The sequence below is a fragment of the Accipiter gentilis genome, chromosome 16 (genome assembly GCF_929443795.1).
Source record: "Accipiter gentilis chromosome 16, bAccGen1.1, whole genome shotgun sequence".
Classification (NCBI taxonomy): Eukaryota; Metazoa; Chordata; class Aves; order Accipitriformes; family Accipitridae; genus Astur; species Astur gentilis.
The window spans coordinates 26,988,557-27,016,123 of record NC_064895.1 but is presented as its reverse complement, the minus strand read 5'-3'; the positions used below and the strand labels follow the sequence as shown (position 1 = coordinate 27,016,123).

General features: G+C 43.1%; 1 protein-coding gene across 1 annotated transcript in view; it reads left to right on the top strand.

Moving 5' to 3' along the window:
* The first annotated feature begins 1,982 nt into the window (after window positions 1-1,982).
* PKHD1 (PKHD1 ciliary IPT domain containing fibrocystin/polyductin) overlaps window positions 1,983-27,567 on the top strand; it is a 260,367-nt gene continuing 234,782 nt past the window's right edge. Inside the window, exons 1-19 of the mRNA XM_049818774.1 lie at window positions 1,983-2,034; window positions 3,117-3,194; window positions 5,127-5,271; window positions 6,230-6,329; window positions 9,512-9,569; window positions 10,931-11,009; window positions 13,223-13,297; window positions 14,562-14,626; window positions 15,648-15,687; window positions 16,257-16,327; window positions 18,249-18,350; window positions 18,654-18,749; window positions 19,842-19,977; window positions 20,816-20,930; window positions 21,782-22,057; window positions 22,800-22,889; window positions 23,622-23,715; window positions 25,855-25,997; window positions 26,923-27,053. Coding sequence (XP_049674731.1) covers window positions 1,983-2,034; window positions 3,117-3,194; window positions 5,127-5,271; window positions 6,230-6,329; window positions 9,512-9,569; window positions 10,931-11,009; window positions 13,223-13,297; window positions 14,562-14,626; window positions 15,648-15,687; window positions 16,257-16,327; window positions 18,249-18,350; window positions 18,654-18,749; window positions 19,842-19,977; window positions 20,816-20,930; window positions 21,782-22,057; window positions 22,800-22,889; window positions 23,622-23,715; window positions 25,855-25,997; window positions 26,923-27,053 — 1,946 coding nt within the window. The remainder of the gene's footprint in view (window positions 2,035-3,116; window positions 3,195-5,126; window positions 5,272-6,229; window positions 6,330-9,511; window positions 9,570-10,930; window positions 11,010-13,222; window positions 13,298-14,561; window positions 14,627-15,647; window positions 15,688-16,256; window positions 16,328-18,248; window positions 18,351-18,653; window positions 18,750-19,841; window positions 19,978-20,815; window positions 20,931-21,781; window positions 22,058-22,799; window positions 22,890-23,621; window positions 23,716-25,854; window positions 25,998-26,922; window positions 27,054-27,567) is intronic.

Below are 27,567 nucleotides of genomic sequence, written 5' to 3'. Positions count from 1 at the left end.
TACAGAAGCCAGCAAAGCAGACAGTGCTATGGACACTTGTTTAGGCTTTCTCAGGTGACCTGACAGGCACTCACTGATGTACAAGAGGGCTTGAATCAGTGCAGCATATATATTGAATGAAGCAAGACGACTACATGGAAGAACACACGAGCTCTTTGCACCATTGTCCTGCGGAAGAACTGGGCCTTAAGAGAATTGAGGTCTTTTTTTTGTCCTTTTCTCAATAACTGACTGGTGGAGAAGGAATGTGAAAGGCTGTCTGCCTTTGCATCGTTTTGTTCTTCTACGTGGGGGACATAGATTATCCCTTTGAGAATTACTGATTATAAAGTGCCTTATACAGCAATTGTGAATTTTGGCCTTTAAGTCTGTTGTGGTTTAAGCCCAGCCAGCAACTAAGCACCACGCAGCTGCTCACTCATTCCCCCTCCGCCATCCAGGAGAGAATTGGAAAAAAAAGAACAGTAAAACTTGTGGGCTGAGATAAGAACAGTTTAATAGAACAAAAAAGAAAAAAACTAATAATGATAATAAAATGACAATAATAAAAGGATTGGAATATACAAGTGATGCACAATACAATTGCTCACCACTTGCTGACTGATACCCAGTTAGTTCCTGAGGGGTGATTTCGCCCCCCAGCCTGGCTCCTCCCAGTTTATATACTGGGCGTGATGTCATGTGGTATGGAATACTCCATTGGCCAATTTGGGTCAGCTGCCCCGGCTGTGTCCCCTCCCAACTCCTTGTGCCCCTCCAGCCTTCTTGCTGGCTGGGCATGAGATGCTGAAAAACCTTGACTTTAGGCTAAACATGACTGAGCAACAACTGAAAACATCAGTGTGTTGTCAATGTTCTTCTCATACCGAACTCAAAGCCACAGCACTATACCAGCTACTAGGAAGACAATTAACTCTGTCCCAGCCGAAATCAGGACAAGGTTCTACCATGACAACAATCTAAAATCTAAGATTAGCTTCTTACCATATGATTTTATATTTGTTTGGGGCTTTTGTGGTCTGAGCTGAGTTTTAACAACCAAGAGATGTTATTGGTAAGGGGAAACAGTCTCTGTGCTCGCTGGTGAGAATTTGAGGTTCTTGCTCATTTAAAGATGTGGCTAAATAAATTGACCCATGGTTATTTCCATACTAGCACAAAACCCAGAGTGAAGGCAGTAGAAGTTGATGGTCTATATTTTTAAATGTTAGAACAGTTCCTGACATGGACTTTATAAAGGGAATGTGTGATATGTCTGGCTATGATAGCAAGTAAGACCAAGGAACCTCCTAGTCTACAAGGACTCAAATGTTTATTTGCTTAAATTATGAGAACAGTTCACAGCTGTTGTGGTCAAGTCTACCAGTGCTCTTCCAAACAGTTCCTAGGCACACCTGAGGAGCTAGCATGGGCCATTCCCAGTTTGGGGCTAGCTGTGTAAGGCTAGAGAACATAATAATATAGCCAGGTCCTGACATTTGGCTTTGGAGCTGGAGAATGACTGTGGCACGATTTAGTTGAATGTAATAAATGCAACAATTTTGCATGAAGCAGCACGGAGCTAGGAGAGTTTAACACCATCGGCTCTAAATCCCGTAACTGCTTTCACCTGTGCCTAATACTTAATCAGAGTCAGTCTCTTGAAACGTGGCCCCAGTGGGGGAAAGCTCATCCTGAGCTTGGCTGGAAAGTGGTCTGCTCAGAGGAGCATATGATCCGTAAAGGTCTGTTGGGTGGGAGGAAAAAGAGTATGGTTTGCAATACAGCGATCCTTTCTACTGTGTGAGAGGTGGATCAGTGTTTTCTCCGATTCCTCATTGCAGTCCATCTTGTCTGCTCTAACACAGACCGTTGCTCCCACAGGTTTGCAGTGTGAAGACAGAGTACAGATGGAGTTTGTTTTAGGCTCCAGGCAAGGTCCTAAGGCCCCAAGCCATGATCCCGGAGCCAGACTCTTGTGAAATCCCCATCCAAAGTTCAAGATGAATCCTTGGACACCATCCTTTTGGAGTGCTGAGCTGATACTCTTTGCAGGTGGGTGATAGAGAGGTGTTGTCTCCAACCACACTGGTCATATACCACCAGTAAAATCCAGTGCCACTGGGGTGGATACAGACTGACTGCGGGCGAGACATGGAGAAGCATCTCTAAAAGGTGTTGAATATTATGGGATATTGTCTATAGCATACTGGACATTGTCTACCCTTATCAGTGGCTTTTCATGGCATCATTTCCATAGCCAGTGGAGATTTCTGGATTCATTGTTAATTTTACCTGTTCTAGTTCGGTTCATCTCATGCTGGTTTTCATTCATTTGATGATAGTCATATCACTGTTTGCATGTTTATATTAAAAGATCGTGATACAAGTGTGTCCAATATCTGGCTTCAGTGATCAATACTGGTGTTCAGTGAGATTGCATTCATGCACAGCTAAGAAGTTGGAAATCTCCCAAAATGCTAAACAGGAAACTGGATATTACTGTAAAAGGACTTCTGGAAACTTCTGATCATTGGCTACAAAAAAGAGCCAGCCACTGGTTCATCTCTATTAGCTTCAGAGGATAAGAGTGCCCAAAATAAATCTTAAATTACCTTAAGAATTTGGTGCCTTTCTGAAAGGCATTGCATAGCAAGTTACAGGTGACAATTTCATGAAGCAGGAGTTCGTTTCCAGGCCTGTGTTTTTTTCCTAAGGACTTTGGCAAGAAAAAGCTTGCCAAACCAGAAAAGGATATATTTTGTGGGCAGCCCTAAGTCTGGGAGAATGTACAGAAGGCAGTAAACGCGTTTCCTTCAGAGCTGGAGGAATAAGCATGAGGTTTATCACCTTTATTTTAATTCTTGAGGAGGGCAGGAGGCTCAGATTATAGCTTGGTTCATCAAGTCCTGAAGGTATCAAACCCCTCTGAGGGGACGCAGGACTACTACATAGGGAAGACAGTTGGGGAAAAAAGGATGAGCAATACCACTAACGTGGATGCCTGAGAAGGAGAAATGAGGTGAAGAGTGGGATCACAGGAGGAGAGCTGTCAGACTACTATGTCTCATCCCGAATGAGATCTTTTAGATGTTTGCATTACACTTCAACCTGATGTAGCTGGGTTGTTTTTGCAGTGACAGCCACGGGATTGCTCATTAAGCCCCGAGAGGGCAGCGTCGCTGGAGGAACATGGATTACTCTTACTCTGGACGGTGAGTTTTAAACTTTTATGAAGCACACGACAAAGTGAATCGCAGAGAATCGGCTCCATTCTGAGATTTGTGGTTGGAGTGACAAACCCTAAGCAACAGAGCCATGGGCTGTGGCACCCACAACATGAAATCTACTTGAAATTATTACTTCATAAGCTATTGATGATGGTTGCTTAGGTTCCCTCTAAGCAAAAAAAAATTCAGATTTTTACCTCATTTTTGCAGACATAGGGCTGGAAATTTCTTCTCTGCCACCTTTTTTTGGAAGAAAAACTGAAAATCTCCTCTGTTCATAGGTCCTGTGGTGCTGAAGCTTTAAAAACACAAATGATAAACACAAGACCTGAGTAAAAACCACAGAAATTAATATGCCATGCTCATTTGGGCCCCCAAACAGCTGTACAAAGCTAGGCCTGGTTTTCCACAGTGCTGAATATTGATTCATTGGCACGTGAGTTGGTTTCTGAGCCAGCTGTACATTTGGTTTGGCTGCCCAAGTTCTGACACTCATTTATAACTACGATGAATGGTATTAGTCTTATTTGTCTGAATTTTGTGCGTTCCCATAGACATGATGAAATGGAGGGAAGAATGGAAGCTCAGGTCTTCAAGGGAGATGTTTCCCCTTGAAGCACTGTGTGGCAGGCAGAGACAGCCACAGCTGGGAATTCACATTTCAAGCACAGTCTCTTTTTTTGGAGGGGGGAACAGACAGCCAGGCCTTTGGGCAAGGGGAAAAAACCTTCCTGGGACCGGGAGGAAAAGTACAGTTTGCTGCAAATTGAGAAACCGCTGATGTCATTTAAAGTGAGTCTGTGGGCTGGGAACCACCATTGAAGGTTGTGAGCAAAGGGAGAGTTGTTTGTAGCCACCTTCATTTCTAGTTGTATTTGATTGTTACAGAAGTTAAGAATGCTAGTTTATGTTCAGATAAAGCTTGACTTTCTGAAGATTAAAAGTCTTTGATCCTTTGGGCAGCTCACTGTAAAGAAATGGGCTAAGCAGATCCATCTTCCAGCACAAGCCAACCTGATGTCCTGTCAGCAAAACTACGCAAGACATCAGGCAATTCAAACTCCCAATAACTGATTCTTTCCAGCAGAATACATGTAGGAGAGACCAAATACTGTATTAGAGGCAAAAAAATCCATGCAGCTGCATGGTGGGATGAACTTGGTCTTAATATGTGTAGTGGTTTTGGCTGGGATAGAGTTAATTTTCTTCATAATAGTTGGTATGGGGTTGTGTTTTGGATTTGCGCTGAAAACAGTGTTGATAACACAGGGATGTTTTAGTTATTGCTGAGCAGTGCTTACACAGCATTGAGGTCTTTTCTACTCCTCACACTGCCCTGCCAGCAAGTAAATTGGAGGTGCGCAAGAAGTTGGGAGAGGACACAGCTGGGGCAGCTGATCCCAACTGGCCAAAGGGATATTCCAGACCATATGACATCATACTCAGCAATAAAACTAGGGGGAGGTTGGCAGGGAGGCTGCTGCTTGGGACTGGCTGGACTTTGGTTGGTTGGTGGTGAGAAATTGTTTTCATTTGCATCTCTTGTCTTTCTTGGGCTCAATTTGCCACTGTCTTCATTGTTTTTTTAATCTCTCTTACAATTATTGTTATTTCTTTTTAATTATTAAACTGTTTTTATCTCACCCCACGAGTTTACTCATTTTTACCCTTCTGATTCTTTCCCCCTTACCACTGGAGGGGGAGTAAGTGAGCGGCTGTGTGGTGCTTAGTTGCCAGCTGGGGTTAAACCACAACAATATGAAATTACACAAACATGCTTTAAAAAAGCCTGATTAAGGGCTCTAAGCATTGCTGCTAGAAAGAAGCTGGGCTGCACATTGAAAAATGTTTGACATGTGACTGAATGCGAGTGATCCTGTCTTCATGGAGCTCTTCTGGTTGACTTTGATTACTTAGGCTCAACATCCCACCAGCTAGAACGTGTGTCTTCAGCCAGCGCATCCCACCTGGAGGTGTTCCTGGTGAATCCAGACCTGCCCAGGTTGCCATGTGATGTCTCTCCTCTGTATTTTGACCTACCCTCTGTAAGATGCAGAACAAGGTATGATCCATGACTATAGTGCGGGTGAGACCTTTCCGTTTGTCTGGCAGGATTCTCCTTTTCTTTCAGTGTCTGTACAGGCAGTTTGTGAGTTTAAGGGATTCCTATGGCTGCTACTGTGGCTACACCTGAGCACCTCCTAAGCTGTGTTTCATTTGTCCTTGCTTCAACTTAATGAAGCACTAGGCTAGCTAGCATGAGAGTCAGTGAGGCATCTTGTAGAGGCTGGACTTGGATCCTCAAAGACTTGTAGATATCTAATTCTTGGATCAAGAAAACCTTGGGAGTGGATTTTACCAGCCTTTGGTGTCCTGCCCAAGCTCATAGAGGTTACGAGTAGAGAGGGAAACAAATATGGTTTCAAGCACCATCTGGGCAATCTAAGGTCCCTCCTTTCCATCCTGTCATAACTTTAAAGAAGATTGTTTGACTGGAAGACTAGGGATGTCTCAAGAGGCTGTAAGCGTGACCCTAGTGGGGCTCTTCCATCTCTTGCTGCTATGATTTGGCTGGGAGTTAAATCTGCTGAATGCTGTGCTGAGAAACCGTGTGCATTAAGGATGCAGCATTAATTTATAAACCAGGATCAAGATGCCCTGTAGATCCAGGCAGCTCTGGGTTATTTTAATACTAATGAACAACAATTATTATCTGAGCATATCTAATGAGCATGTCTCTGTTTTGCATTAACGTACAATTTGGATAGAGTTTTGATGTAGTCCTATCACCTTCTGCACTTAACTGTAATTTCTTGCTGTGCCTCCACATTTCTTTTAAATTGTAGTTTTAGAGTTTGGGTTCATACGTGCAAAGTTTGGGTTCACAGTGTAAATTTGCTTTGCTCTGTTGAACCCTCGGTGGATCTGCTAAGAATGGAGACCCTGTGGAGCACCTGGCATTTCCTAAAAAATAAAGCAAATCAGTATAACAATAATATAACACATTTTCTTCCGCCTAGGTCTTCACCCCAGGAGGGTTTGTACTATGTGGAGGTAATCTTTAAAGGATGTGTGATTAACAACCTGACTGAGGTGGAGAAAGAAAACTATACTTTCAAGGTAACTGTCAAGTATAGAAGTGATGATAAAGGATTCAAGGTCTCGGAGTCAAACTTCATAGTATCACACGGAATATGTTGAAATATTCTCTCTCATATACTGGTGTCTGATTGCATGTCAGGACAAGAAGTTAGGATGCTCCTTCTTAAAACTAGGTGCATTGAGGTACTCATCAGTCTGACACTGGATAGATTAGGTGACCTAACATTTTCCTGAATCAAAAGTCTGGGTCCAAGTTAGTTTGTCTCTGCACTTAAGCCACACAGTCAGAAGACCCTATTGTGTCAGAAGACCCTATGCTGGCTGCTTCTGGTGTTACTGTCCAAGCTGCAGGGTGGCAGCTAACAGCCTGCACTGACAGGTAACCGTGGACAAGCACGCTTCCCGTGGACAAGCACGCTTCCCATGGACACAGCTGGTTCCAGGAAAGGACATCTCTTCAGGTCTAGGACAGCTCTCCACGCCTAAGATGAGCAAGATTTGAAAAGCTCAGACCTCAGCTGTGATTTCATATCTGTTGTTCAGTCATTTTGAGAGCTCGTTACTCCCGCCCAGACCAGTATTTTCCCTTTGGCTCTCAATGTCAAAGCACATTGTCTCAGGAGGTCGTTGGGTATGGCGGTATTAGACCAGTTAATGATGATGGTGTCAGGATCTCTTGCAGAGCAGAATCCTCAACCATGGCTGTGTGCTTTGGAATGACGCCTGGTGTGTTCAGAAGGCACGTCCCACCTCTGTGCTAACTTTGAGTATCGAGCAAGAAAGCCCAGCGTTTTCAGTAAATTGCACATTAAAGCCGAAGAGTCGTTGGGTGGTTCAGCTAGCTTAGAGAGTTGATGAAAAATCACCAGGGGATGCTGTTAATGAGGCACATTCCGAGCTAAATAAAACACAATGTGTCTCTTTGTTTTGGGACTGGGACCTGGGAGCTATGCGTATTAAAAATTAATTTTGCCTTCACGTTAGATTGAAAAAGCCCGCTGCAGGCAGCAACAAGTCTGAACAGCTCAGAAGACTTGTGTCAGCTAGTGGCCCTAGCTTTCATGCTGTTTTTGGTTTCTTTCTCTGCATCAGCTTCAGCCCAGAGTATGGCATGATGTTGCCTTTGCTTCTTAGAAGCAGCCATCACTGGAAGGAGTTTGTGGCTACTCATTTATTTTTAACATGACCATAAGGAGGAGGGAAGGCAAAGACTGAATTTTGAGAGGGAATGGGGTTCAAAGAAAGCTTGGAAAAAAACCCAACTTATGCAATGGTGTCCTTGATTTGATTCAGCAAATGAGCTTTTTATGCTATTTACTGGGCTGACAGCAGCCTCCATAAGTGCAAGTGAGGACAGGACAGGGCTCAAAGAGAAGGTGGGGAAGATGAGTGTGTCCAAAGAAGGGCAGTGAAGCTGGTGAAGGGTCTAGAGGACAAGGAGGAGCAGCTGAAGGAACTGGGGTTGTTTAGCCTGGAGAAAAGGGGGCTGAGGGGAGACCTGATCGCTCTCCACAACTACCTGAAAGGAGGGTGTAGCCAGGTGGGGGTTGGTCCCTTCTCCCAGGTAACAAGTGACAGGATGAGAAGAAACAGCCTCAAGTTGCACCAGGTGAGGTTTAGTTTGGATATTAGGAAAAAATTTTTTACCAAAAGAGTTGTCAACCATTAGAACAGGCTGCCCAAGGAAGTGGTGGAGTCACCATCCCTGGAGGTATTTAAAAGACGTGTAGATGTGGTGCTCAGGGACATGGTTTAGTGGTGGACTTGGCAGTGTGAGGTTTACAGTTGGGCTCAATGGTCTTAAAGGTCTTTTCCAACCTAAAGAAATCTACTATTCTAAATAGCAAGTTCCGAGTTATTTTATTTACTTATATAGCCATAGTCCAAGAGCCCACCTTCCCCTTCCATAACTCTCCTTGTGGCTTTCCCAAGACATCCAGCTCTTTATTGCCTGTCCAGGTACATTCCCACTGACACCAGACCACACTGTCTCAGCTAGATCAGCTTGTTACAAGATGATATGCAGCTAACCCAGCACTGGATAATACCTAGTGTGCTGGAGACAACTCCTTATCCACAGCAGGAATTGTTTAAACACTTCCAAAGGGTTTCCACTGCCTTTTTATTTCCTTTAGTCCTGGGATCCGGATGCTCGATTTGGACATAAGGCACTTTTTATCTGCTGAAGCCATCTCTTTATTTGTCCTGTTTGGTTTACCATCTTCCAGGGAAGGACAGGGACATTTACAGAAAATACTGGTTCCGTGTGAGTTAACAGCACATAGAGGACCATGTGTGCCTCTGGCCACTTGACAGATGAGTAGCGCTCCCACGCACAATGCCATTTGAATAGGATTGGTATCAGCCTAGGCAAAAAATTTCTAAAGTAATTTTGGTTAAAAAGTCTCACAGATTTTAGAGTCAACTGGAGAAAAGGGGCAAAAGGGCTGCTCTACTTGTTGAAAATGCAGCCAAAGCATGTGCCGCATCAGGTATCTGTGTATCTCAGCTACTTCAGGAGGCTGATGATGACCTTCCTCCACTTGGAAAGGGTCCCTGTGTGTTCTCCATCTTCCCAGAGGCTTGCTTCAAAGCACAATCCCTATGTTCCTTCTTGGACTCTGTTTAAGTAAAAAAAATAGTACCCTGTAGCAGATTTTCAGTATTTCCTTACTGTTCCCTCAGAGGCCAAGGCAGTGCTTTCCCAAAACCTGATGTATTATACTGAATTAAGATGGGCCGATACAAGCATTTTCTTTGCTACACTGCTTTAGGGTACCCAACAAGCTTGCTAAAGGCTAGCTGAAGTATTTCACTTCTGTGATGTAGAAATAGTTTTTAAGAGTATACTATTGGGAAGAAATGCAAGATAAAATGGAAGTCTCAATTTCAGATAAAGCATGGCTTAGAAATTTTATAGTGTATTAAACTGTATCTTCTGGAATTAACTCAAGCCAGGGCAGACAATTTGGGCACAAAAGGGGATGTAAAAATAGTAGTTAGCCATACTCTGAGTGCAGAGGGGACAAGAAGGGGATATTTGTACTTCCTTCTCAGAGCAGGACTCTGCTTCAAAGATCAAATCTCAAATGTGAGTCTCTGAAATGCAGTTGCCAACTGTGTCGTGAGCAATGCATAATCAGATCTTGTTGGACTGCTGCGAAAATGACTGCTGTTTAACTACAAATTTCTCTTTGCAGTTCTCTGCTGCGCAGACACCTGTGGTTTATCAAATTAGTCCACCATCTGGCATCCCAGGTACGGGACCTTTCTTTAAGCTGGAGCCCACTTTAATTATTATTTCATGTTCCATACTGTCTTTCTCCTTATGAGGGGATCTGTCTTGCTGGGGATTAAAATGGGCACCTCCAGAACTTAATGTCCAAGCTCACGCTGAACAGGAAAATGGGTTTGCGTGAGGGGAGAGAGTCTACAGCACTAGGTACAAGAGAAGTGTGTGAAGCACGGTGACCAGGTTATTTGGTACTTGGTTTCCACTGCCTGAGTAGAGAGATGTTGTTCAGCAGATGGATAGGTCTAACCAGTCTCAGCTCTTGAGTCATCTGACCTATATATTTAGTAATAGTTTTAAGAAGAATTAGCTATTAGGTGATGCTATTGTAATGCCATACAGGCCTCTTGGTTAATGGGGCTTTAAAGTTACATGAGAAGACAGTCACTGGTTTTGGTTTGAACCCACTGGTGTATGGAAGTCTTCCCCCCCATTTCTATTCTGTTGGTATTTGTAGGCTTCTTTAGAGAAAATTGAAATGCTGATTTCCAAAGTCAAGATTAATCAAAGCATTTAGGTCTCTCAAGAGTGCAGAGAGATACATGGATGATTAGATCACGTAGATGCTCCTAAATCTAAGTCCATCCCTCATTTCCAATTATTTTTAGGTTGCAGTTCAGCTCCAGATTCTTGTGCCTTACTTTAGGGTGCCTGTATGGAGGTTTCTATGGGTTAGCTGGATGTTTGACCTCCCGGTGTAGTCAGTGAAGACCATGAGAGCAACACTAAGTGTTTAGTGCTATTTGAGATGTCCTGGAGCGTGAAAGAACTGCATGGAGCAGGTAGATGTGACACAGAACCAGGAAGATTCCTTCCCTTCTGGAGCTACAGCGGGAGGATACGGTGCCTCAAACAATTTAAGACACCAAGCTGTCACCCTGCGTGGTCAAGGGAGTGTTGGGAGTGATTCAGTTGGCCACATATATGCTGAGGTCCTTCTTTAGACCTTGACCCTGTCTAACATACAAATGATGTAATTTTGGTTGCCTCATGAGGTTCTACAGTGGAATTTGGTTAGAATGTGGGGTTTAGTTAACAAAAGAGTTGAGGGAAATGTCTTCTCAGTACAAATACTAGAGATCTGCTAAAAAATCAGGAATCGACTTTTTTGTGTGAAACAAAGACGTGTGTTTTGGGAAAAGTGAATTAAGTGCAAAGTCACCTTCAACTATGGCAGAAGCTGAGAGTAGCCATCAATGCAACCAGTTAGGCACCTCTCTGCAAGATTTGCAAACACCAAGACCTTCTTTTGTTCGGCTCACAAAATCTGCAAATAAATTCTCTGCTTTTAAAAGACTCCCTTCAATTTCCATTTCCTTTTAAATAGGAAATTTAATTGAGATTTATGGGAAGACAATTACTGGAAGATACGAGACCCTGGACTTCAACGTGGATTATATTGATGGGTAATTATATATAGGCTGCTATCTGACCCAGTCCCTGTAAATTGGCATTTCTTCCATCAGCCTCCTTGACAGCAATAAATTGCAACCAGTTGGCCCGGAATTGCCATTTACTTCCTTTGTGGTTTATTGCAGCTCATGAGTTGGGCTCCAGCAAACTTTGTTAATCTAATTGCAACTGGTCCATTAAGCTAGTTGGTTTGTTTACTGGCAGCACAGTCAATCACAGCTCAGTGTGAATTGTACTGTAATTGCGTCTGGTTGCTGTAGATTTTATTTTGGCTAGTAAATTAAAATTTAACTAATTAAAATAATGTCAGAGTCTAAAAGTTAAATAAATTTTCCCTTCCATTTGCATTTTTAGAAAAACTATTAATTTGAAACAGATGCTCTGGTGAGGCAGAAGACAAAGCAGTATTTTGAGACAAAAGGCTTTGTTGTTCACTGCTTTAAACCTTCTCTGGTCACTTCCTTGTTCTCAAGAAAGGTTTGATTTTTATTTTCTGCTGCTTCTATGGTTACATGCAACAGAACAAAGCAGGTAGACTTTAGAAATTTACTTCAGGCCAGCAGCACTTTAAGCACAGTGAATCCAAAATGAGCATGAATGCTGACCTGTCATCTGTCATATGTATTTCCATATATATGGAAGTGTTCTCAGATACTATGGAGTTATTTACCTTACACTTGTGTCAATGGTAGTGAAGGAATAAGCCCGGGTGAGTATTTTAAAGATAAACTATTAATCTATAGTTACTGTGCTGGCATTTTAAGGATCATTTCAGCAGCTAGGGAAGGTGTGTGTTCTCAGTAGTGAGAACTTTTAATTGCAGCAGCAGATATTTGACCACTAGATGCTTTTTAACTACTTCTCGGGCTGAATGGACATGTCCCTTGCTAAGGAACTAAATTGTCTGCTAGCATGAATGAAAGTCCAGTGCAGATTCCTGCCATACCAGCTGCACCCGTTTATCAGCCCTACTTTTTTTTCCACTGGATGCATATTAGTGTCCTTTGTTTGATACTAATTATTGTTTTACCTGCCTCTAGTGGAACTATGAAACCTTTGATCAGTGGGAAGAAAGGCTGGTCTGTCTGACTGCAGGTTGGATGTGCCTGCATGCTCGATTGCTAGATTACTCATTTACAGCTTACCCTCACTATCACTAAAAAGGAAATGGCCTCAAAATCTTAGCATACCAGACAGGTTCACATTGTAGCTTCACATGAATACTTTGCCCATTTTTGGTGTGTTCGTAAATATGTACCAGGTGGGGACTTGGACTTGAGCGGTCTGTCACTCAGTCACACTGATTCAGGATTTGGAGCAAAAAAAGAGAATGGTTTTTATACTTTCCCATGTGTTCTGCATGCTTTCTGTGCATTGTATGGGATGCAATGGTCCAGTGATGCTGAACCAAACATTTTACAGCACTGAACTTTTTTTTATTCATCCCTAGAAGGAAAGGCATCTCGATATCAGCAAGCTGTATTAATAAAAGCAAACTCTTTTCTTAAAACCTCATAAAACTACACTCTGAAGCATAGGTCACAGTGTTTGTATTACAGGTTTTAATTACATATTTTCCTTAATTGCCTCTTAATTCTCAGAGAATCATTGCCACCTTTTGCTTATTATGCTAATTACTGTGAATTCATTGCTCCCACCTGATTTCTCCTCTCCCATGGAAGTTGTCTCTTACCATATTGGTTCTTTAAGGTGGGAATACTTGGATTTGCTATTAGGAGCTTGGATGATTCCCAGCAGAGGTTGTTTGTAGTGTCTTTCCTCAGTGAAATAAAGAAAAGCCTGAGCTGCACCTTGAAGCAGTATGGCTGTATGAACTCCCTGCTTCTTCTGGGAGGTGAGGGTGAGTATGGTCCTCCTGGGCCTCGGACTATGAGCCCTTCGCTACAGGGAGGAGGCATCAGGTTGTTCAGAGCTAGCTCTCTCAGAGGTGGTCCTGCCACAATCTTTACAGAGGTCCAGTTCCTGCAGCGTTTGGGGAACGTACTTTGCAGGCTAAGATATGAGACATTAGGGTTTGTCCAGTTTTCTAGGAGGTGAATGCATGCTAGATACAAGTGTGGGGAAATTCCTGTCCCATTTGAAAATATTGGCTGCTGATTTTAACAGGATCAGGATTTCATTCCTGAAACTTTGTTGTATCATAATGATTCTTTCTTGTTGTTTTGTTTTTTTTTTTTTTTCCTAGACCAGCTATCCTTACGGCAGAAGGAGACGGATGGACCAGTCTCTGCTCTTTTGCTGACAGGCGAGCTGGAAGCATGTCAGTTCTTGGCTTACTTTTGGTTTGTGTTGGTACAAGGGCTCAGCGCAACTTGTGCACAAAAGATTTTCTTGGCTTTTGGAGAAGCTCTTCTGCTTCAGCTTAAGATGGAAAGAGCCCATGGGGAGTTGACCATATGGTCCGTGACAGGGGTGGATGAGGGTTGCTGGCTCTCTGTGACTCTAGCCATAACCAGGCAGGGCCAGGGGCTGTTCTCTGGCCCAGGGATGATACGATATGATATGCCCTGGCCACATCTATGTTATTCAACTCTTTAGACTCCAAAACAAGGTAGCCATTTCCAAGCTGCCTTTTGACCCTGGGCAATGCATTGTCTTCGGCCATACATAGGCATTGATTTGAAAGGTAGATTAGCTGACCTGAGCCTCAACTGAGCAAGCAGAGCTCTAAAAATTTAACAGCATAGGCAGATAAGCTCTGGTGCCTGGGCCCCAGCACTGTTCATTTATTGGTAGTAATGTATCCCTGTCTTCCTTAAGTTGTAGAAGACGCTTTAGGCTGCTGGCTTTTGCACCCTGCTGAATTACAGAAAAAGCCATGGGCTCTGCAGCAGCGTTTCTTTTATGACTGATGTACTTCTCACAGTGCCTGTGAGCCCTGGAAAAGAGGGAGGCTGCTTTTTCAGGGAACCAGGGGAAAAACTTACTCCTGCAGAAGTCGGTACTAAGGCTTCTGGGGTCCTCAGTGGGCCCTCTTATTGCACTGTAAAATTCCTCCTGGCTCCCAGGAGGGGGGACTTAAATGTAAATGTGAGTTGATGATGGGACTTGTATCATTCCATGGCTCCAGAAGGCTGATGTAATGCCAGCATATCTGGTTTAATTGCTATCTTCTCCTTCTTACAGATTAGGGACGTGCAGAGGAGCAAGTAGAGGGGAGACACTTTCGTCCTCCTATTCACCCTCACCGTGTGCTCAGATTTGTCTCTGCTCAGCTTTTATTTCAAATAGGGGTTTAGAAGGTCACCAACAGGTTCAGCTTCTGGAAACAAGGGTAAAGGGGCCAAGCTGGAGCACTGTGTGTTGCTGGGAAGCATCCTCCTACGCTGCTGAACTCTTGATCATCAGTGGGGACATGGGTTGTTCTTCTCCCATCTCCCCTGTTTCTCTCCCTTGTTTCTAAAGGGAGCCAAGAGTGACTAGCTTAGATGTATAAGCCCACATCTTTTCTTGGTTAGATGATTCTCATTGTATTTTGTGCTTTTTGCTCCCAAGGCTCAGCAAAGTCCTTTGTCTCTCCACAGCTACCCTATTCAGGTAGAAGATGGACTGGGGACCCTGCAGTGCCAGGTGGAAGGGAACCACATAGGTTGGTGGAAAGGGGGAAAAATCATGGGTTTCCATCGTTTCTGCAATTCCAGAGGGTAGAGGGAGGGTGTCAATTATGAGTTCCTGCTCTGCCTCCAAAGTTAGGAACGTGGCTCAGGGCGGAGTCCACAAAACCTGCTTCAGATCAAGGCTTACCAGTCTTCAACATAGTCACTGCTGTGACTTGCAGATTCTGCACAGCCCTGGAGAAATGGAAGTGCAGCGCTCAAGTGAAACCATGACATGATGTGGACATTGTTGACAGCAACAATGTGACTTGGGGTTGTTGCTCAGTTTACTACTTTTACTTTAATCCTTTTTGTATGTGATGGACATTCCCTTTACAACTTTATTAGAGGAATAAATTGGGTGCTCCCTTCTATTCAAGGTCTCTCAGGTAGCAGGTTGGATCCCTTTAATTTTTCCTTGCTTTCAAGCACTCTGAAGAAACTTCTAATTTCTTTTGGAGGCTTTGAGCAGCAAACTGCCTGCTTGGGAAAGATGATCCGAGTTACACATATAAAATAGAAATTCTTATCTACCTCTCATGTAGACACTGATGGTGCAATACAATAGCCTGAGCTTTTGCGATATCTTGGGGTATCTAGGAGCTCTTCAGTGGGGTGTCAGAAATAATGGAGGTCTTGAAGGCGGTCTGCACCTTCCTAGTATGGCAAGTGAGGTCAGATAGGATCCACAGGGTCTAAGATGACATGAAGCACTTATGCTTAGGCAACCAAATCCTGCTCCTGAGATTCAGCTTGCAGGTTCAGATGTGTAACTGTACATATCTACAATATAGTGTCTACCTACGATCTAAGTCTCTAAGCTCCCTAAGCTGGTATTTGGTTTAGTTCCTGTACACACTCACTGCTGAAATCAACACAGTTAGACAGTTGTAAGGAAAGCGTAAGGAAGAGGAGACTCAGGCCCAGGATGCCTGGACAAGGTTTGGTAGGATGCACTCTTCATGGAGCCCTCCACGATTCTGCCATAAAGCATATTACTTTTCTCTCCTCCAGGGTCCCACAATGTTAGCTTCTCCGTCTTTAACAAAGGAAAGTGAGTAAAAGAATCTTCTTCTGTCTTTTTCTGTGGTTTTGCATGGGGACACAGCTGCATTTGAGTCCAGGATAAGTGCATGATGTTTTTACTTAATCTTGTGTTTCATTGCTTAGAAATGAGGTTTTGCTATCTTGAGAAGATAATCTTCAGATTGGGAATGAAAAGGGAGAATGTTCCTCCCCCAAAGGATGTCTCCTTTGGGGTTTTAATACTTTAGCTTCAGTGCCCAATGCACAAATCATCTGTTAAGCCTAGCAGAATAAAATCCTTTCATCTCGCTTTTAACTCTTCATCCAAATGGAAAAGAATTTAGCCATAAAAGGAGGTGAAAAAGGGTTTTGATAGTGTCAAAACCATACTTTACAATGGACAGTATTTCTAATAGAGTTGCAGCCATGTAACGGAGTCTCTTGAATCAATGCCTCAATGTGCTGGTGAAAGGTGTTGTTAGCCCTTGTAGAAATGTTCCACTGTTCCTCTGGAGAGCGAGTGTCTAGGTCTGCCAAAAGAAGCTCTAATTTAACTTAAATGGCCAAGGATCTCTCAAGCATTTTTCTCTTTTGCAGGTCAGCAGTAGACAAAGGTGCATGGCTCGTCAGTGCCAAACAGGAGCTTTTCTTGTATCAAACGCATTCAGGTATTGCGCTGATCCACCTCACTGACTACACTGTCTTTTGGCAGTCCCAGCTTGGTCTAAGACCTCTCACTGTCGTTCTTCCCAAGGACGTAATCCTGTTATGTCCTCATTTTGGGTGTGCTACTCCCCTGGTATGGGCTTGACTACGCAAAAACCTGCAAATCAAAATCAAGAAGACCAGATTTATGTGCTGAGGCTGGGTATGCTGCCGTGGGCTATATCCTACATCCTCAGTGAGTTAGTGTTCCTCTCAGACAGTTCATATTTGAACTCTGTTTTGGACAGCCTAACCTGAGACAGTCAACCAGAGAACAGCAGTATGGCAGGGTTCTGGATAATGTTGCTTTATCGTTGTTCCTTTTCCTGTCAGATCAGTTGTAGACTTGAGTTGTTGCATCTAGGGAAACCTTTCCCCTTTAAATCACACTGTATTTGGTACGGTTGAGATTTTAGAAATGCAGACCTTAGGATTAGATAGATCCCACATCAGCTACAAGGAGGAGATGATGTTCAGCCACTCCGAGAATTGAGTTCTGAATAAATGGTGAATGGTTACTCCACCATTAGTTTTAAAAATTTATATATAATTAAGGTACATTAACAATAATAACCTCACTGTGATGTTTCCAGTTATGTTGTAGCCAGTAGGCAATGAAATCCTGAGCACCCTCTCGAGATTATGGTCATGGGCAAATAGTGTCCACAATTCAGCAAGGCCGTATGCCCGACAGCCAAAGCAGAAGTTGGGGGTGAGGGACTGCAGAGCACTGGGCAGCCTTTGACCTTAGTGAGAGGTTGCATAAAGCTGAAAGACCACTTGGTTCACCTGTGCAGGTCCCCAGCAAGGTCCAATCAATTTTTTTGCCGTTAAGCTGGCTGAAATTAATGTAATGAATGCACTAGTTCCTTATGGACTGTATCTGAGGAGCTTGTTCGAGAGATAACAAAAGCTTTTTTTTTTTAAAAAAAAAAGAAAAGAAAAAATGTAGCCAATAAATGTCTGCCTTTTGAATATCATTTATAGCATACAGATTGTTTCACCTATAAGTTCAAGCACTTTGTAAAGGAGGGTAATTTTATGTCCTTATTCACAAATTGAGGCACAGTAAAATGAAATAACCCTGCATGAAGTTGGCTATTGGCAGAGCACCAGCAGAAACAAGATCTGCCGGGTCTATCCAGTAGACTGTACTGTGCTAGCCAGTAGTCAGTATTGTAAAAATAAAGTTTAAATATCAATGAATTAACAAAAAAAAAAATGCAGATACAGACCAAAGTACCTCATCTTTTTTTATTAGTCTTTTTTTCAGAACTATGCAAGTACAATTGCGTGGTTAAACTAGGACATTTAAGTGCGAAGTGAGTAAATTAAAGAGAAAAATAGGTTTCCAGTGTCAAAGGGTATGACTATAACAGAGATAAAATCCTGAAAGATTCTCATGGTCATGATGTGGACCCTCATATGTCAGATGTTCAGCTCCATTTGTCCCTGAAGCCTAAGCGATGATTGGAAAGTGTGGTAACATCTAAACCTATAAGCTAAATCGAGAAACAAGTCAGAGAAGGTCGAAAGGATTAAAACAGTTTTAATTCCACCTTTGTTATTTTGCAGAGCTCCTCAACAGCACAGAATATACCAGTTTGCAATCTGAACATGACAGATGCAGCCACTGCTAAGTAACAGTTCAAGCATTGCAGTGTTTCTCCTGTCACGCCGCCAAGTTATCCATGTTGTTCATTCCTGGTGTAATCCCAGCGGCTGCCAAAAACCCCGTGAAGGATCAGTGAGATGCTCATTTCATTCACAGGAGCCTGCTCTGGCTGGAAACCATGCAAGTGCTCTGCTGGCTCTGGCAGAAATAGGACTGGGATTAACCTTTCCAAGGCTTGTTTTCAGATTCCTCTTTTCCTTCCTCTGCAGAGATAGTCTCTGTGTTCCCAGCTGGTGGGAGTCTCGGAGGAGGCACCGATGTCACTGTCACCGGGGATTTCTTTGAGGAGCCAGTGCAGGTCACTGCTGCAGGTGAGAGGAGAAATGTGTTAAATGTTTGGTGGTTGTTTTTTTTTTTTCAATACAGCGGTCATGGCCCTGACCACAAAACCCAACTGATGTTGGCAGATACCAGTGCAGGAGTTGTAGGACTCACCATCAGGAAGGTCCAGTTATTCTGACTGTGGACATGAACAGTTTTGCTTGATTGATAGTACAAGCCCAGGTTTTTACCAAAGCGTTGACCCTTTTTTTGAAACTAGATGGGTTCATGCTGCAGCTCACCTGTGTTTCCAAGTCTCACCCAGCACATTTGTCTCCTTTTCCTGCTGCCAGGTGTCCCCTGTAAAGTCAAGCACGTCTCTCCCCAGAAAATCAGATGCACCACTGAGCCTGTCGGCATGGGCAGGAGGCTTGGTGCCCCCCAGCCAGGTACGGTATTCAAATAGCTGAAGGTCCAAACAAGCAAACGCACATGGAAATGGAGGGCAATCAAGAAACAGGGCTTTCCAAAATGCTGTCTGCTTCAACGTCAAGCCAGTTTCTCCTAGGTTTGATAGGGAGGAGGGACGCAAAAATGATCGGAGGGTTGGAACACCTATGAGGAAAAGTTGAGAGAGTTGGGGTGGTTCAGTCTGGAGAAGAGAAGGATCCAGGGAGACCTTATTGTGGTCTCCCAGTACCTAAAGGGGCTTATAAGAAAGATGGGGACAGGCTTTTTAGTAGGGCCTGTAGCGATAAGACAAGGGGTAGTGGCTTTAAACTAAAAGAGGGTAGAATCAGACTAGATACAAGGAAGAAATTTTTTACACTGAGGGTGGTGAGACACTGGCCCAGGTTGCCCAGAGAGGCGGTCACTACCCCATCCCAAAAACATTCAAGGTCAGGCTGGATGGGGCTGTGAGCAACCTGATCTGGTTGGAGATGTCCCTGCTCATGGCAGGGGGTTGGACTAGGTGACCTTCAAATGTCCCTTCCAACCCAAACTATTCTGTGATTCTATAGCAAGGAAAGGCAAGGTGCAGCGCTCAGCCCACCACTTGCCGATGGGCGATGGTGGGAGGAAGGTCAGCGTGGTGTGTAGGGCTGTGGAAAATGAGGGGAAAAAAGTAAGAGTAATATTTAGAGGACGGCTAGCTGAACTGGAGCTGCTGCAGAGGCTTCTGGGGATGCTGTCTGAGTGGACCATTGCAGTAGGAAATTATTGTACATAAAATGAGGCTTAGCTCATTTTGATTGTGGGTCATCTCGGTACCTTTTCCTGCAAGAGCAGACGTGTGAGCTTGGTTGGATGCTCTGCTCTCTGCAGCTTTTTGTTCTTTCTGGTGGAGGATTTCAAGGTAGAACAAATTCCCTAAAGTGAGATCTGTGTTCTGCCTTAGACTGCAAAAAAGACCCACAAAAAGAGCCAATTTATTATTAAAATTTTCTGTTCTGGCCTACCTCCTTACACAACTGATTCTAGCATGTGCTCTGGGATTTTTGTTGGCTGCTACTGAGAATGCTTTTATTTTAACTTTTTAGGAAACAGAGGGCTTCTCTTTGAAATCTGGGATGACGCCTCTGATCTGACAGAAGCAGGTCCTGGATATAGATGGCAGTTTGTACCTAATGCCAGTTCCCCAGTAAGATTTCTGTCTGGGGCAAAGAAGTCCTTCAGGTACTTAATGATCTTAAAAAGAGATGAAGCCACGGCAATCACCTTTAGCAGTATAAGGTGTAGCAATAACACCTGACAGCTCTTTATAGCAGAGCCTTACTGCATAGCTCCTATAAATCAAAGCAAACCCTCTGCTCCGAGGTCTTTTTGAAGCTCAAAATATGCCGTGAAGCATTTTATTTTTCCTCCTTTTCTCAGTATTTCTGCTCTACCTGGCCTAGATGTGCTGAGATACCACAAAAGAAATTGCTGTGGAGGTAGAAGGAGCTCCAGTTAGAAGCTGCCTTGGGCTGGAGCTCCAGCCAGATGTGGAGGGCCAGCTCCTCAGCTGATGTTGGGAGTTGCAGAGCAGACGGAGTTAATGGAAATAAACTGATTTGCCCCAAACTGCAAAAATACCTGAACTGTGTTTGTGCCCCTTGCCTCTTCAGAAACACCCTTGAAAAGCTGTGCAATATGCATGGATGTTTTCATTTTTCTATCACTTCTGTTTTTCTCAGTTCTTGTGTGTGATTTTGAGCCTTTTCCTGCCTGTTCAGGGTTAAGACTTTGCTTGAGAGAAAATGCACAAAAAAGTGACCAACAACAAAACGACACTTGTTTTCATGGAGCTGTTCAGGTTTTTTTTTTTGTTTTGAAAACTTCTGTAAAGCATAAATGACTCAGTGAAAATGGGTCATTTTGAGGTTCTTTCAGTCTTAGAGTCTCTGAGTTTTTCTTACAACTTGGTCTCATAGTCTTTCCTTGTTACTCAGTGTACATGTGAAGGTGGGGTGGGGGGCTGGTGGGTTTTTGAAGTAATTCTGTTGTGTATTATGGATGTTCTACTTCTGCTTAGCTCCAGGCTTCGTGGATTTTTTGTGGCTCCTCAGACCAACAATTACACCTTCTGGATTCAGGCAGATGGTCAGGCTTCTCTCTACTTAAGTTTGTCCCAAGATCCAGAACGTAAGGTATTACTCTTGGCAGAATAAAAATGAGATCAGGATAGTAAATGGTTTTAATTAAGGTCATAACAAGTGGGAATTTCCCCAGTGTGAATTGGCTTATTGGCCCTTATTATGAAACTGTTGCAGAATGAAATCTGTATCGTTATATTTGATGTTTTACATTGCCCTATCAGTAGCTCATGAAAAACTCACTCTTGCAACCAGAGTCTTTGAAAGTCTTTTCCAGAAGACTTTTTTGTTAGTTCAGCACATCACCATCGCTAACAATCTGTGCAAGGAGACCTGGAGGCTTCCTGTCTGACTTCCTCAGTTTACCTTCTTTTTTGCCTGTTGAAATTTTGCCTTCTGGAAACATTGGTCCTTCTCTTCATAGAGCTGAGAGGATGCCATAAATGAAGCTGATCTATTTCTCTGGGCTATTCTTAAGCCTAGTAACCGAAGAGGGCTAGAAGACATAAAAAGGACTTATCTACAAAAGAAAAGAAAGTAGCATTACTGGTCTTGCTAATGGTAACATACTACATCTCAGAAGGCTGTGGACATAGTTCTTTCTTTTGTATTTGGAGAACATGAGATGTAGAGCTGAAGTCATCCATGAACATTCACATGGGGGAACTGTTATTAGGGCTAGGGTCAGCCATGAGAATTATCTTCTTATGGCATTGAATCCTAACCCAAAAGCTCTTAGGAAAAACCCATAATCTCAAATATAAAGGAATGTGTCAACCATCAACCCTCTGCTACCAGCTTATAAGAACAAGTCTGTTTTTTTGAAGCTGTGGTATTGGACAAAGTATCTTTTGGGGATGGTGAAATGTCTGTGTAACTGATTGATTTGGTTGGTCTGGGCACAGGTGAGAATAGCTTCTCTCCCAGCCGGCAATTCGGAATGGTCTGAGAACTGGGTGAAGAACTGGAGTGAGCATTGGCAGCCAAAATCCCAGAAATTTGAGCTAACTGCTGGTTCGAGGTACTACCTGGAAGCGCTGCATCATGGAAAGGCTCCCAGCAATGGGATGAGAGTTGGAGTCCAGATACATAACACGTGGCTGAATCCCCACGTGGTGAACAACTACTACATCGAGAGACACGAAATTCGGGCTCGTGCCTTGCATCTTCCAGAAGTGCAGGTCAGTGCTCTATGCTTGACCCTGACTCAGTTGGCATGAATGGCAACAAATCCTAATTGCAAAGACCTTGTTGGTGCTAGATGTGTGTTCCCACCTTGTTTTTAACCTGCTGAGAGTTGATGAGAACAGCATCACGAGCTGAAGGTGTTCATGGTTTTTACACACATTGGTGGACCTATATAAACCCTACGGTTGCATTATAATCTGTTCACGTGTTAAAGTGTAAGCAACGCTGACTCCCCTCAGGTTTTGTCTCGCTCATTAATGACTCACCTTGTTAACTAATGCTAATTAATACAAGCTTGGGATTGTTTTTATTTCCCCTACTTGGTGACAGCACGCTCAGTGTGTGTTACCTGGTCGACCCTATATTGCAATCAGATGATAGAATCTTTCAATTTGATAAAGTCCTCAGCAATGAGGGAAGTTTTTCCTGGTGGTTAAATCCCACAACTGCAGGTCAGGAGCTTTAGGGACCATTTGTGGCTGTCAGCGTTTCTGCACAGGTCTTGGATCTCTTGTGCTCCTGTTAATCTAAGAACAGGAGCGGAAGGCTTCTGTCAGGAGAGACCTTGGAGGACAAGAGCAGTGTAAGAGTAGCTGAAGGGACTCTTGATTTACAGAGGTTAAAAGACAAAATGCTGGCTGTAAAATCCTCCTCAGTAGAAGATACCTCGTCTGAAGTCTGTGTGTCTCATTCAGTTTGTATCTGTTTTCATTTATTTGCTTCTTTCCTTGCCAGATGTTGACTGTGTCTGGTACAGGGCGTTTCAGTATCTCCTGGAATAACGTATTCCGCAGAATGATCCCCACAAATGCTACGGCTCACCAGGTAGGTGTCATTAAACGCAGACACCCAGTCCTCTGCTGGGGTGTAACTGATGGAGCTCTGTACTTGAGAGCAGTTAAGTGTTTGGCCCAGAAGCTGAGATCAATTTTAGGTGATGTAGGGGTGATTTTTGTTACTGTCTTGCAGTGGGATTTTGGGGGGATGGCTCCCAGGTACCTTCTAAGCATATCACAGCATCTGGTCTTGGCTGTCCTGTCTGCAATGAAGTCTGTGATATCTTCAGATACCAGACCCTTGGACTTCTCTAAGACCAGATGCCTGGTGTATGGCTCTTGCTTCGGATAGGAGCTCCGATCTGGCTTCCTCAAAATCTCAGTCTCTCGATGTGGTAGTTGGTCACTGTTAAAACTACCCTGGGTGATAACTCCATGACAGGCGTTAGACTTCTAGTCAACACAGCTGATGGAGCCTGGAGGGGGATGCAGATGCCCTGGCTGTGGTATAGCTCATGTCAGAAATCTGCACCTTTCGGAGGAGGCTGCTGGACACGTAAAGCATGTCTCACAACCCTGAAGGTTATCAGACGTGGAAGTTTACACTCCGCCTTGAGCTAAGTTTTATTCTCTACCATTTGGCTACCCACTTCTTTAGAGCTGCCTTGCCACCGGTCCGTGGCTGATGAAAAATGTAGTGAAGGTGTGTGTGTTGAAGCTCTCTGCTGAAATGGTCCAGACACCATTGTACTGTTTTCACTTTCTTAATTTTTTTTTAAAGGTGCAAACGGCAATAGAGGAACTCCTTTCAATAGGATGTGAAACCAAGCCAACTTCTGCTAAAATCCTTTTCCGCAATGGCTTTGAGAAAGAAGGTAGTGATCTTCTGTGACAAATAAGAATAAGTAGTATTTACTGTGAGCATTGACTTCCTTTTATGAAATAAATGTACTATTAATTATAGCGAATTTACACTTTTAATGGATTTAAGTACATATATTTATTTTTCTCAGCTATTCATTATTTGTATGTTTTCTGATGGGGAAGTTCATGGTACCAATATTAAATATAACACGATTAATATGAGAGATTTTTTCTGTAATACATTGGATGACTCAGTCATATTGCAACACATCAAAGCAGGTGACATGTTTTTGTTGTTAGAAATGTTAGGAGTAGGACAAAAAAAGCAAGTTCTGGGGCATGTGAAATTATTCATGTTTCAGTATGTGTGCTTGGGAAGCAAATCTGGTGTAGCCCATAGCTACAGCTCAGGCTGCGGAAACGGCTGATTCTGACTCTGGAGGTCTCCGCTTTCATGTTTCTTGATGACTAAAAGCGAAACAGTGCAAATATCTGTGGTATAGTTGACTAGTCAGGCAAGGTGTAAAACATCAACTGCTTTTGTAAAAAAAATAAAACTACTGATAATAGTTTTCTAACATTGAAGGTATTGTGCACATCAGAAAGCTACTCTAGTAGAAAGTAACTCCAGTAACACTGGCCCAGGTTGCCCAGAGAGGTGGTCGCTGCCCCATCCCTGGAAACATTCAGGGTCAGGTTGGACGGGGCTCTGAGCAACCTGATCTGGTTGGAGATGTCCCCGCTCATGGCAGAGGGGTTGGACTAGATGACCTTGAAAGGTCCCTTCCAACCCAAACCATTCTATGATTCTATATCTGACAGCAATACTGACAGTATACTTACCCTATGCCAAAAAGTAGATGATTGCCTAGAGACCTCATATCATATGCTTGTATTTGGTATGGAGAGAGAGAACAAGTCTCAACCAGTAATGTAATATATATATATATATATGGTGATTGCTTCCTCCAAGTGGAGGAAAGCAATTAATTAACCTTAATTGGGGAGGGGAGGGAAGCTTTATGCAGAAAAATGAAAATAGCAACTGGACATTCTTAACATGAACGCAAATCTAGGATTCTGCCAAGAAAAAAGAGAAAAACTTGAGCGAAAAGCCAATGATAGTTCAACAGTACAGTAGGAATAAAAAAAATGATGCGTAACAAATAGAACAAAGAAGAAATTGAATTTTCATTGTTGATTGTAAAATTTAGATAACATTAAAAGACAGCAGAACAATGGTGAAATTGTGGTGAATGGATGCCAGGAAAATAAGAACAGCCATGCACATTCAGACCTAGGGTCCGTCCTCCCTTGTCCTGTCTTCAATACAAACCAAAATAGTAAAAGAGTAAAAACTGGATGATTACGTATAATAAGTCATCATTAATTCTCTCCAAATATGAAGTATTTTCAGCTCAATTTCCTGAGTGGAATATGTTTTTAAGTTTAATTACCTTTGATGTCTCTCCCTTCCCTGTATTTACATAATCTCCCCTTGAACACAGCTGAACTACTTAATTCATAATTTCTGCCAGTGCAGATTTCAACAGGTCCAACACTCGATGTGCAAAAAACCCACAGCTACCCCTTTTAGACTTTTTTTTTTTAAAGTCTGCAACTAACTTCATTTTGCAGGCTGTATTTCTCTTACTGGAAGAAATGGTGAACTGTCAATATGTAGTGACAGAAGAAAGTCTTTTATGTACCAGGAAGAAAAGAAATCCTAGCAGCTTTTCAGCAGCATGGTTGATATACCAATGGAACAAACATCCCAAAGGGGAAGGTGGATTCACTGTTGCTTTATACATCGATCTCCAGCTTTACCAGAGACTTTTTTTGGAAAGGAAGGGTGGATTGGTCAAACATACTTTCTGTGGCTAAAGAGTGTTATTTGCCATGAGGTTTTATGATCAAAACAGTAATCTAATGGTCCCTCCTCCTGTCTTTCATCATTCTTAAGCTGGGGAACAATTGCCCTGCAAATGTTCACCATTTATCTGGGCAGGAGAATACTTAAGTGTAGGACTGTTTGACAAATTTTGGATGCCCACTTCCTGTATTTTCATGAACCTTTTGACTGTACTGGTATCTTCTGAATCATTTTCAAGCCTCTCAACCCCTCATGTTTTTTTTTTTTAATCTGTCAGATATGAAGGGTGTCATTACCACGGGGGAAATTGTCAGTGGAACGGAGCCTTTCTGTGGGAGGTTCAGTGTCCACAGACCAAGCCAGCTAGTGAAAACTTCCCCGTCAACTCCACCAAGATATGATCTTACTGAATACACACATGTAAGTGGCTGCTCTTGCTGAGTAGGTTGCACTCAGGACTGAATACTCAGAGCCCAATAAGCAACATAAAATCATGTGGCTTACTTGACCCAAATCCACAAAAGGATCATGTCTTTGGACTATGCTTGTGGACAGAGCAGAGTGTCTTTTATTGACTAAGTGGATAGTTTGAGATCCCAGAGATGTCGATTTTGTTTAACACATCTGGCTGCTATCTGCTCCTGGGGATGCAACCCTTGCTGAGGGAAAAGAAAAGGTGGGATGGTGTTGGGAGAAGATGGAAGATGCAGGGATGACCACTTCTTGACAAAAGGAAAAACCCCCTTGTTATCTGTGGGTTCACTCTTCCTCGCTTTTCTGCTCAACTTCTACATCACTTTTGATAGGAATAAGGTCTTGAATTCAACTCTGTCACCCTTTCTTTGCCACTTGGGGGAAGCCAAATAGTTGGGGGCTGAAGGGAAGGAGGTGGGAGGGAAAGATTTGTCCCCAAAGCCTCCTGCAGTCCTTCCAGACTCCTTCCAGTTCCTCTTCCAGTCCTATTTCCCCACCTGACACCCATCCAAACCCCTGTACCCTGCAAATCAAAGCAATTCCCCCAGTCTCCTTTCCTCCCTTCCAGATACTTGAAATCCCTATTGGTACTTCCCAGCTAAGTTTTGCCCCCAGACCTCACTGAAGCCTAAGGGGTCAGCTTCACGCTATGTGGTGGCACACGGGTCACCTGGGTGCCATGCACTGTCTTCTGTAGGTGCTATTCAAGGCAAATTGGCCTTAAGTGGTGGCCTTTATTGCTGACCTTGAACAGCATTTTTCCCTACTGATGTTAAGCTGGCATTGAAACAAAATATAATATCTTCTACAGACATCACATATAAATTACCTGTCGTTTGATTTGTGAAAATTTTTTCCCCCATTTTTGCAGGTGTGTTTTGCACATAAAGGCCATATGAGCAATATCCTTCATATCTTGGTGTCCTACACCAACGTCTCGTTTTCTTCAGTGAAGAGGAACCTCACCTGCCTATGGGATTTCAATGAAACTGACTCTAAGAGGTAGCCAGACACTTAGAGTTTCCAGAGATTACACTTTCCAGAGTAAGAAGGCATACCAGGAAAACAGAGAAAAGTTCTTATTTGTATAGGAACACATTGTCAGCTGGGGTAAGCTGACACATGCTCAGTTCCTGCAGAGGCATTCCTGGAATGTGCTTCCATTCTTTTTGAGGATTTACTGAGGAAATTTGTGTGATCCTTGTTATATTCACTATCTCACCTTAGTCATGCACAGAGGGAGAGTTTGTTCTGTTTCTGGTAAACACACCGTAAGGTTTCTGAGGACATTAATTTCCTGATTTCTTTGGCAACAGTCAGTGGATTTTCTGCCATGAGTCAGAGAGATGAATTGATTTTTTTAAAATTCCCCCCCCCCCCCCCCCCCCGCAGGAACCTCACGAGATCATTGGTACACAAAGTTTTGAAAATTGGTGTAGTCTTTGATTTTCTTTATTCACTTAAAATTCCATGGGTATAAAAACTTCAGTGTTAGGTATAAAGCTTGGGACAGGCA